General features: G+C 18.1%; 1 protein-coding gene across 1 annotated transcript in view; it reads right to left on the minus strand.

The window, feature by feature from the left end:
* Nucleotides 1-10,963, minus strand: part of LOC107995578 (uncharacterized) — a 26,515-nt gene extending 15,552 nt beyond the window's left edge. Inside the window, exon 1 of the mRNA XM_017053182.2 lies at nt 10,631-10,963. Coding sequence (XP_016908671.1) covers nt 10,631-10,664 — 34 coding nt within the window. The 5' untranslated portion in view covers nt 10,665-10,963. The remainder of the gene's footprint in view (nt 1-10,630) is intronic.
* Between the last annotated feature and the right edge of the window lie 2,433 nt (nt 10,964-13,396).

The raw sequence follows: 13,396 nt of genomic DNA on the forward strand, positions 1-13,396 counted from the left end.
AATTATTTATTTGATATAATTATTATTTAATATATATATATAAATTATTTGATAAATAACTGTAATATATATATATAATAAATTACTATAATTATAATAATTAAATATTTCTTTATTTGATCAAATAAGAAAATTTGTGATGAAACAAATATATTTGGAAAAATAAATTAAAAATTTAATTATTTGAGAACATTTTTCTTATTTGAAATTTCATGAATTAATTTTCAAAATAAATATTGAATAATAAATAAAATAAAAAAATAATAATAAAAAAAACAGTATAAATATACAAATTTAATGATGCATATGAAATCTATTAATTAGATCGAATTCAAATAATAAATAAAAAAATTTTCTGAAGTAAATAATTAATCCATTTAATTGCAAATTCCATTTATTTATTTTTTGTTGTAAAATATTTTTATCACTTTAAAGATAAATTATTTCTTTAAATAATTTAAAAATAATTTTTGGACTAATATATAATATATATATATATATATATATATAATATGGACTAATATAGAATATATTATGAATACTATAATATAATCTATATTAGTCTAAAAATTATTTTAGAATATAATATAATTTGAAGATTTTTTAAAATTTTCACTAGAAATATACTTATTACATGCATTAAAATATCTTTCATTCTATTAAAAAATATTGTTTCCAATCTTTTTTTCTGTTTTATAAACTATGTTTCGTTCTTTCTCCAAAGGATTGATTGAGTTTCAGAGAATTCGTTTAAGGTTTCACTTTCATTAACGTCAATTCAACGTCAATACTTCTTTTTCTTTTTCTTTTATTAGGTCTCTTAGTTCATTATATTATAAAGTTTATTAAGAACAAATTTATTATATTTTTTATTGTATAATCTTTTTTATTTTTATTTAAAATGTTTGTATGTTATTATATGATAAATATAAATAGATCAAATAACATTTAATAAGTATATAATAATTAACAAGATTATGAATTACGAAGATTATGAATTATTTATATTCGTTTGAAGATATTTGTTTTGATTGAGAATAATAATATTTGTTTTTTTTTAATATTATTTTAATTATTATTTAAATTAATTATTAATTTTAATATTAATTGAAATAATTACTAAATCTACAAATAATTACTAATATACAAATTGTTTCAGGTTTAAAGTGCTAAAATTTGTTAATATATTTTATAAATTTAAATCAATGAAAAATATCATATAAATATAGATTTAAAAAAATTAAAAAAATATAAAAAAATGAAATAAAGAATAATAAACAAGAATTGAAAGGAAATAATAACAAATGCGATTATTGCGATATAAATGTGATATGAAATGTAAGCTCATTAATATGCAAATTAATATCAGTAGTAATAATTAGTATTAAAATACAAATAACGGTAATAACAAAAATTAACATTAATTTAATAATTAGAAATTGTAAACACAGTTCATAAAATTATATATAAATATAATTATATATAATTATATATAAAAATCTTCAAATTTGATATTTTTGTTTATAATTTTTTAAAAAGCATTAAATCATTTAAACAATTTTTTTATATAAATTTTTGATTATTTAAAGATTCATAGAATATATTGATGAATAGTTTAAATCTATATATTCAAAAAAATATTATTTCAAATATTAATATATCTTGTAAATATATTATTTCAATTAATAATTCCACATGTAATACTTAACATATAATACTAAATTCACATATAATAAATTATATATAATTTTTAAAATACATATATATTTTGTACTTGTATATAAAATGTACTTGTATGTAAAATTATAAAAATAAAATTTTAAAATATTATCTTATTAAATAAAAATATTTTAATTACTATTTTCAGTATTTTCAGTATTTTCTACTTATAGTTTACATGATCGGATAAACTGAACTGGACAATAACTATATAATAAAGGAAATATAAATATTCTGAGAATTGTTGACAGTTTCTTTCTCTTTAAAAACATTAAAAAACAACAAAAACATTTTTTATGAAATGAATAAGAAATATAGAAGATTATGGAAAATTTAAATATAGAAAATTTACAAAAATGTAAATGATACAAAGAAAAAAACTCCAAGAAAAATATTATAATATTTAAACAATGAAACAAAATTTATTTTAATTTTATTTTCCTAATTATGTTCATAAAAATTTTAATTTATTTAAATATCTGTATATGAATAAAATAGAAAAAAATATTTCATGTTTTTAAATAACATGTTTGAAAAAGAAGTTTCAGCATGTTAATTTCTAGAAATTGTTAGAGATAAATCAATAATAATTAAATAGAAAGTACAACAGTTAAATAAACATTACATTAATTTGCAATTCTTATCTTCATACAGAAAATTTTCTATATATTATAAATATAAATTTATAATACTTTTATTAATATAAAAAATATAAATACAGAAAATTTATTCTATATTTGCATTATATTAATTATAATAATAAATAAATCATAAAACAATTTTAAAAATTTTAAGATTTTAAATTATTATTAAATTAATAGAGAAATTAATTATTTTGTGTCTAAAATTAAATAGCCATCCTATATTAAAAAGTGATACTGTAATTATGTAGCAAATAAGTATTAAAAATCATTAACTGACAGAAATGACAATAGCTTTAAAAAACTTTATAATATTGGAAAGCAATATTTATTTATTATATTTTTTACATGCTGTTAATACATTTGAGACAGAAAACCGATTCTAGAAATTGAAATAAATATTAAACTTATTAAAAATATTAGCTGAAATCTTAATAATTTATTTTTAAATTATGAATAATTTTTTGCCATTAAATAAAAGAAAACACAAACAAAATCGTTTCGTTTTATTTTGGTCTTATTTAGTTCAATATAAAATTTCAATTGTTTAATTTCAATAACTTAAATAATAAATAAATTTTAAAATTTTTTTGCACTAACTAATTTTTATGTTTACTTTACTTTATAATCGATCTTTTTTTATATATTATTTATATAATATCCTATATATTTAATTATATTTAATTATTTATACTATAAATCATTGATTATCTTTTTGTTATTGGAATTTAATAAATTTCCATCTTTATTTTATGTTTGTTCATATTAACTTATATTTTTTTTGAATTAAAATAATTTTGGAAATTAATTAAAATATTAAAAAAAAGAATTTGAATTTTCAAATGTATTTATTTTATATATATTATAATAAGAAAAAATATTTTATTTTATAAAAAAGTTTTTATAAATTTTAATTTTCATTTCATTATAATTATTTTATATAATTACTTTTATTAATATCTATTATATATATCTATTTTGGTATTGATTCAACAATTTTGTAATTATTACTATTCTCAAATTTCAAACTTTTTAATTATTAATTTTTGAAATCAAAATTTGCTTATAATCTTTATCATTTGCATAATATATGTATAATATATGAAATTGATATCAAATATAAATCAACGATTCCAGTAATTTTAATGCAATTTCCATTTAATGTTGAGTTGATAACGCATAATATTGATCATTATTATATTAATTTTCAATTGTATAAAATATAAATTAATATATTCATATTATATAATATATATAAATATATATTCGTTATCCATTTCTTAATATTTAATATAACTTATACATATATAAATCAAGATAATAAATTTCTCCATGAATACGTTTTGTTTGATTTGACAACATTATAAGAACTGATGGTGACATTTCAATTAAACTAGTAGTAGAGAATAGCATGAATTATAATCCGATATATTCCAGTAACAAATAGAAATGTATTGTAATAAAATATATAAAATTAAAAACGAAATAAGATCATGGATTTAAAAATGATAAGAATCTCCTTTAATCAGAGATATATTCTTTCTTAGATCTGGATTTTTGTTAATAAGATTCAATTTTAATACTGATATATCGAATCGCGATTTTTACGATTAATCCTTTTTTTAAATTTTAAAATTCAAATATATAATATAAATATAAATATATATATAAGTTGAATTTTAAATAAAATATTTTTTGAAATATTTTCTGCATGAATAACTTTTTACTTTCATATGTTTAATTTTTGAAAATCATATTCTAGAATAAATTATAAGAAAATAGTTCTTTTTAGAAATTTGTACTTTCTGAATGATTTCTGATTATTTTGTCATTTGGCACACTTTTTTTTTCAATTAAATTAAATTTAATTCAATTAAATGTCGCAATAATATTTTCATATTTAATTTTTACATTTGAATTATATAAAATTCTATATAAATTCACTGCGATACTTTAGGATATAAAATTCAACATTTATATAATTAATTTTTCAAAATAGTTAAATTAGTTTTATATGTTCAATTATTTTTTGATATAATAATAATTAATTTTAATAGAGGTAAAAGATTCTAAGTAAATTTATTGTTTGTGTTGCTTCAAATTATTTAATAGTATCATTTTAAATTTTTTATACATTTTTTCATGCAAATTCATTTTTTTAAGAATAAGTAAGTCTATCTCTTATTGTTTTTCTTTATTTTATGTAATGCAAATTTAAATCGATTACAACTTAATATCTTAACTGATTTTTTTATACCAACTTTTGCATTTGTTTGCATTTGAGGCGTATAAAATCATCCTCCAAATGTATTTCATGAATATACTAATATCTTGTATATGCATATAATATGAATATGAATTATAATATTATTTGTATTATAATATATGAAAAAATGACAAAATATAGTAGGGAACAATCGTTAAATAATACATGAATAGAACAATGAAATATAAGCATGAAAGGAAGAGAGAAAAAAAAAAAGAGAAAGAGAAACGAAAAAGTAAAAAAAAAAAGTATAAAAGAAAAAAAAAATATATGGATTATATGTGTGAATAGAAAAAGTAGAAATAGCCCTTTTATTTTTAAAAAATTTAAGACAAAGTCAATAATGAAAACAAATTATGAATTCGATTGATTACAAAAGAATGCGATTCTTTATGATATTTTATAAAGAGATGGTAATTTCAAGTAACTTTTTTCTTTACAAAAGTTTTGTTTTGAGTTATTAATGAAAAATAGTAATCAATCATAAATGTCTCGTGATGATATTATAATTCACTGAGTTTGAATAAATAATCGATTTATCTTGTCAATTGAGAATATATCTTGCATATTAAGATAGAAGATTGAGTAATATACATGATAAAATACATAGTTTTACTTTTATTTACTTTTTTTATTTTTATTTTTTATACTTTACATTCATCTTATTTTTCCTAATACAAACTTAAATTGATTATAACTTAATAAATTAATCTCAATGGCTATTTTTGTATATCAACTTTATTATTTTTACCATTAGAAAAATGATGAATGAATTTATATATTTTTATTAAATATTTCTTATTTTATTTGAAATTAATATTAATTTATTTATCCTACATATATTATAAATTAATACGATAATAATGCAAGAATTTATAAATATAAGTAGTCTTACATTCACAATCATTTCTCAATATCGATTCTTTTTATATCGATCAAAGTTTTTATTTTTCTTATGGATGTCCATTTTCGATCGGCTTAAGTTTTATAAATAAAATGTTCCTTTTTAAATTTCTTCTTTCTATTCTATTCTATTCGTTTTGAAACGATTCAATGCAATCAAGAATTTTTCTTCAGTCGATTACTATTTTTCATTTTTGTGTCAATTGCAGAGTTGCTCGTTGATAAAAAGTGTTCTCTTCTTTCTGACAACCTGAAGCGTGACCATTTGCATATAAATTCCTCTCGCGAAACGAAGAAGAGACCGAGTAAACTTGCGCTCGAAATTGCGATACCAGCCACGACTAAGCGAGGATATTCGAGTCAATTTATTGAAATACTGACTACAGCTGCTCTGAAGGCTGCTGAGATCTTGGCAGCCATCATTGTTTCATTTATCGTTTCTTTGGTGAATTTTGAAGACGTTGAATTCGAGTATATCGAACCAGGTTATAAGGAATTTTTAAATTATATTATTTAAAAAACTTTTTGAAATTATTTAATAAAGAATTTATTTTTTAAATGATATAAATATTTCATACAAAACCTAAATAAGTAATTAAAATTGTAATTAAATGATTCATTTCATAAAATAAATTACTTGCAATTTACTATTATTATTTGTTATTTTATTTCGATGAAAACAGTTCTTTAATGTAGCATATTTTATTATTATTTCTGACATTATTACACGCTTACTATGATTATTACTACATAAATTTTTCAATATTTCGAAAATTATTTTAGGAATGAGTTTTCTATTTACCTCTTTATTACAAAGTCAAGATATTTTACATAGCAAGACATTGTTTGTGTTTATTGAGATGTCATAAACAAGATATCTCATCAAAAATCGTTTGTAAGATGCTATATAAAGATATCTAAGATATATCTAAAGATATATCTTGCATATCATTTTATTAGAACGCGGAATATCTTATTTATAGTTTCTTATGAATAATATTGCTATCTCAATTATTATTTGAAATAAATTTCACTTAAATCTGTAAGATATATTTAATCTGTAAGATATATTTAAAAACTTTGAAATTTTTTAAAATTGAATTCGATTTTAAAATTTTATGCTACTTGAATTCTTAAAATATAGGGAAATTATAATTGATATAAATAATTGAATTTTTAAATCTTAAATTTATTTTGATTATTGATTTATTTGTTTAATTTCCTTAATATATTATAATATTACACGGAGAAAAAATAAAAAAAAATTGTTCGCGATCATAAATAATATATGTGAATATATCTGAGAAATCCTCTACATGAAATCTTCTCTCATCATTTTTAGCCACTGATCATTAAATTAAACAAAAATCTTTCTAGGACGATGCTGCCTAAGATTACTTTTGAGAAAATTATATTTGAATTTGTATATAATTTAAGATATCTCAATCTAGCAGGAATGCAACATAATTCCAAACCAAACGGTAACATAGCATTCCAGATAGTTCATCATCCTGTGAGCGAAAAGATTTATGATATACGATAAATTCTTGATTATCATTGGATTTTTAATTTGTAATATTAATTTAATTTGAGAAATTTCCTCGAATTTGGATTACAAATAAAAAAATTGATTACGATCTTATTGGCTATTTTCGAACTCCACTGAAAATCTGTGTTCCTTCCCATTAAAATCTCTTGTGGAAAAAAGAATTTTTAAGGGCATGAATCTTTATCAAAAATTAAGAAAAATTACATTTAATTAACACTTCGTTATGAATATGTCTATTATTTTAACGGCCGGATATGACAAATAGTTTTCTTGTAACTACGCATTGTGCTCTGACCGTCGGACACGATAACTTGACATTGTGAGACCGAGTCTCGTATAAACACGCACTATAATACACTCCACTTATCGTTAAGAAAATATACCACTTGACTACGACATTTGTCGAAGAACATTCTCTGTATATATACCAAATTAAGCTTTCATCCACCACTATTGTGGGCATATATATATATAAGCCTAAAACAAAAGTTATAGAATATGAGAGATAATTAAATAATACGTGCGATTATTTATGCGATGCATATATTTAATGAAAAATTACTTTGTCTAAAAATAATTATTTTTTTATTTTCAATGTTAGCTTCAATTCTGAGTAATCATATAATAGTTTGAAATATTATAAATTGCTTTCTGAGAAACTGAGTAATCAAAATATTGATTACTTTGCTTTTTTTTAAAATTTTATAACAAGGGATCAATTTTTTTTAGATTATTAAAAGAAAAAAATTCAGCTAATTATATATTAAATTATTCCAACTAATGTTATTTCAATAGAAAAATAATAATTTTACATATTGATATGCTTTTAATCGATTAATTAATTGTAATTAATATTACAATTAAATATAATTAAATATAATATTAAATAATATTATTAAATAATATTATTTATATTTTATAGTTAAACCAAGTTTCTAATTCTTTTGCTAATTTTTTCTTTTCAATAAAAAACTTATTATATATAGTTATTAGTGTTAATTTTTTGTTTTGTATTTTCAAAGATTTTATTATTTAAAAAAATTTTATAGTGAAAAGAAAAAAAATATGATGGATTTAATATTAGTAACAATCGATTAATTGTTGTTCTTGTTTTATATAGCTAGATATTATCAAATTGAAATTTCTTTACTCTTATAGAAAAAAAATTTCTTTATAATTTTCTAATTAGTAAAATAAAAGCAAATTATTTATTTTATTTTTCCATTATTCGCATAAAAATTTCATTTTATTTCAAAAATTTATAAAGTGATTCTTTGTAATTGGATTCTTTGCGATTTTAAATTTCTGTATATGTCCTATATATCTAAAATCTTTGATATGATTGAAATTTTTGAATTTTAATTTCAATGGGATACATTCATAAAAATAATTAATAGCTTAAAAAATAACATTGTTATTATTAACGTTAATGTTAAATTATAAATTTAAGTTTGATGAATATACTAAGATTTGATAAAATAGAAAGAAAAAAAAAATTTTTAATTTTTAGTTTCGAATTTCGAGAATAAAATTTTGAGGAAAGAAAATATTTTTTTTTTATCACCAAAATATGCATTTATTATACATATTTTATATTATCGTTCAAAAATCGTCAGTAATTATTATATATTCTCATATATTTTATTATTTATATTATATACAAATACATATAAGAAAAACAATTTTTTTAAATAATTAATTTCTAATTAATTTGTCTAGAATTTTTTCAATTATTCTACATATATTTTCTATATTAAAATATTCGTTTCAAATTTAAGTATTTTAAATATATCTCTTTCCACTTTTTAGCAGATTTTACTGTGTATTTATTTATTTCGGTATTTTGTTAAAAGTGATTTCATATTTAAATAAACACGTTGCTTTCTAAAATTCATTAAAATTACCTTTAAATTAATTGTTTTAAATTAGTTAATACTATTAAAGAATATATTATAATAATATTAGAATAATTTACTAAATTATATCTACAAATTAAATATGTAAATATTATTTTAGTTTATTTTAACGAAAATGATTTATTTTAACGAAAACTGAAATTTATACTTTAATTATATTAATTATACTTTAATTTGTTAACCAATTATTTCTTAATCAGAAATTTTTTTAAACATATTATATAATTATAATTGACTTCATTTTAGTCAGACTTCATTTATATCATTTTTTATTCTTATATATATAAATGGATAATTAATGTGATACAAATAAATACTTAATAGTGATACATTAAAGACAAATAATTATTTAATAAACGATTATTTGAATTAAATTGTATTTAAAATTTTAACAATTTACATTAATAAATATAATTCATTATTTATTTATTAAAAGATTATATTATTTATTATTAACCATCTTATTTTTAAAAGAAGAAAGATAACATCCTCTAAAATTATAATTTTATATATATAAAAACTTATATTATATATCAAATATTTAGATATTATGATTACATATAATTACATAATAATTAATCAATTTTGTAAATATAGAAAAAAGAAATGTAACTTTTGTTATATCCAATATTCTTGAGATATTTTATAAGAAAAAAATTTCATATTTTTATCAAAAAAAGATATTCTAAAAATATAACAAAAAAAAGTATACAAATTATATCACACAAAAAATTTCTTATATTTTCAACTTTCCTTTAACAGAACTATTTCATTTAATTCATATTCGCTCTAAACACATTTTTATTTACTTTATTCTTCATAAAAACCCAATAATTAACATGATATCAATATATTAATTTCATTAGGATAGAAAAACTATTTAAACATTGTTAAATATATACATAAGAATTCTTTTACGAACTAGAGTAAATTCATTTAACAAAAATTTAGTGATAACTTGAAAGATATTTTATAATTTGAGAATACTTTTTTTTTGCATTACGATTTTTATAAAAATTTATAAAAAATTTGTTATTAATTGTTCTATATTTTTTCTTTATATTAAAATTTAAAAAATATTAATTAAGACATAAAAGAAAATCTTTATCGCATTTCGACAATAATTATCATTTTATTTATCTATTTATAATTTTTTATAATAATAAAAAATTAATATTTTATAATTATTAATACTAATATTTTATAGCAGTTATTATTTTTAACACGGCAATTTAATTAATGCAATGAAATTTTTATTTTATTAATCTCATTTTATGTACAAACATAAGACAACTATAACAAAAATAAGTAAATTATTTAGTAATATAATATAAATTAGTAAATTATTTAAAACGAATAAATTTCGAATAATATCCTCAATAATTATTTTAAAAAAAGATCAATGCTTTGCAATGATACTTATTCATTACAGATATATAGACAAATAATACAAATAAGACTTCATTTCAAAAATATTCTTTTTTATTAAATTAAATCATTATTAAATCACATAATTAAATTCATTAAATTTAAATATTTCACGTTTCCTTTCAAAATTTTAAGAAAATTAAAAATTGATTGTCCAATAATTGAAATGAAAAACACAGTAATTAGATTTTTTATCCTAATCTGTTACCTCGCTCAATTGATTCTATCATACGTATTTGCATCACGTATGCATATTTTAAGCTCCTCCCGCACTTTTTCTTCACTTTTCATCCCCTCACATAAAATTTCCATGAATAAAATTCTTCGTAAATCAAGTTTCTTCATCGTCTTTCTCGTTTAAGAAAATTGCAATATCGAAGATTATTATTATAATTCTATACGATATATGTCTTGTTAAATGAAAGTCACTCGAGACATTCGCCGTGGTGAATCGCAGAAAGACGAAGATTTTCGAGAGAAGCGCAAATAGACGACGCACTCGGGACGAAAGCCGCGCGAGGACTGCGGCTAGGACCGGTTGATTCATTTTGCGCATCCTCGCAGCACTTCCGCCTACGACACCCTCTCTGCGACTTGGAACGTAGATTAGACATTATCAAAATATAGGGAAAAGAATGATGTCGTTGAATCACTCGAAATGGATTGATTTTGATTAAAATGTTTTCACGTTTTTATAATTGTATTTATGATTTTTGCAAATATAAAAGAAAAAGTACTATTATTCGAAACAAATTAATTTTGATTAAAATTTCTTTATTTTCGTTTTTTGTCAGTATAAACTTAGGATTTTTGCAAATTAAAAAGAATACTGTCGAATCACTCGAAACGAATTGATTTTTATTAAAATTTACTTAATTTAATTTTTGTAATTACAAATTTAATTATATTATAATTTATATATTATAATTATAAAACGTAAAATTTTTACAAAATATAAAAAAAAGCGTATTGTCATTGAATCACTTCGAAAGTGGATTTGATTAAAATTTTTTTATTTTTGTTCTTGTAATTATAAATTTAGGATTTTTACAAGTACAGAGAAAAGAATATTATCGTTGAATTATTTGAAGCAGATTGATTTTCGTTTTTAATTATAAATTTGATTATAAATTTAGAATATTTGTAAACAAAAGAAAAAGTACTGTCGTTGAATTATTCGAAATAGATTCTAATTTTGATTAAAATTTTGTAAATACAAGTTTGATTATAAATTTAGGATTTTTGCAAAATGTAGATCATACTGTCCTCGAATCATTCGAAACAGATTGCTTTTGATTAGAATTTGTATAGTTTCATTTTTCTAATTATGAGGTTAATTGTAAATTTACAATGGTTCAAAAAAGATAATAAAAAAAAATAATTTTCTAAAAATTGGACTTAATTATTTTGAGAAATCAGAGATTAATTTATTAATTTATTAAAGAAAATGTAAAAAAATCTCGAAAAATTTGCATTTGAAGAAACAAACAACAAACATCGAAAAATTTTTATATAAACTTTCCACATTAAAAAATAAAATGAATATTTCATATTCATATTTTTTCATTTATTTTTATTCAGACTTAAAATTGATTTCAAATAATAATTTGAAAATAATTATTTCAAATAATACAATTTCTTATTTTATAAATCATTGTTATTTTAATAATAATATGTTTGTAATTATAATTGAGATTATTTGATTAATTGAATATTTTTGAATATTTTTTATTTGATTAACTGAAAGAATTGGCAAAATGAATATTTCAAAAAATAAATTAATAAATTCAATTATTTTCTCAAATAACTCTGTTTCATTTGCCGAAAATTTTTAAATTAGTATTTAAAATAAACATTAAACAATATATTTTAATAATAATTGTAAGTATATAATTGTATATAATAATTATTAGGTAAACAATAATAATATAAATATTTTACATATTAAAAAATTGATTATTTTCATTAAAATCAAGAATAAATAATAAATAAAAATTATTTGATTAGAGAAAAAAAAATTAATTATATAATAATTTTGAAAAGTAATTTAAAAAAAATTCTAAAGATTTGGAAGAATGATTTCCGAATTTTGATAATTGATATTAAGAATATTCTGTATAATAATGTAAATAAATTCTTTTAGATCTAAATTATCTAAAACAAATAATATAAAATAAAATAAATATAAAAAAATAATATATAAAAAATATGTACATATAAATATTATGTATATTATATATGTATATATGTATATATATATACACATAAAAGATATTTTTTAATTAAATATTTCTTAATCGTAAAATAAATATTTAATATTTATGTTAGAATAATATTTTAGTAATGTTTAGCTAAAAAAAAATATAACTTCGTTTATATTTTCTTCAAATAAAATATTTTCGGTTTATTTTTTTTTTTGTTTCTCATCAAGAAAATGAAATATTAATTTGTATTCTTATTTTTTCTTTTTTATTATTATTTGAAATATAAATAATGAAATATAAGTTATTATATTATTTGATATATAATTTTTTTTATTTTTAATATTATTATTATAAATTATTTTAAATTAAATATATGACGAGAAAATAATTTAAAAATAATTTATTTGTAAGCCATTAAGCTATAATAAAAAAAAAGTTAATAATAAAAAAATAAGATAATAATAAAAAAAAAAGATAATAATAAAAAAAGTTATGATATTTATGATGTAATAATAAAATTACAAAATTCGTTGTTAATAAAGTTCTATTTTAAACAGCAAAGTTCATATGCTAATGAAAATTTGTTACTAAAAGAATTTATTGATTCTAAAAGTTCTATAAGTTTGAAGTTACAAAGATTCAAGAGTTTAAAGGATGTCTAGAACAGATTACGGTATTCTCTTAGTTCAAATAATTCAAAAATTTAAAATATTCTGAGATTAAAAATGTTTTCTTTTCTCGAATTTTATCAAATGTCTTCTAAAAATCAC

This window comes from Apis cerana, linkage group LG12 (genome assembly GCF_029169275.1).
Source record: "Apis cerana isolate GH-2021 linkage group LG12, AcerK_1.0, whole genome shotgun sequence".
Taxonomy (NCBI): domain Eukaryota; kingdom Metazoa; phylum Arthropoda; class Insecta; order Hymenoptera; family Apidae; genus Apis; species Apis cerana.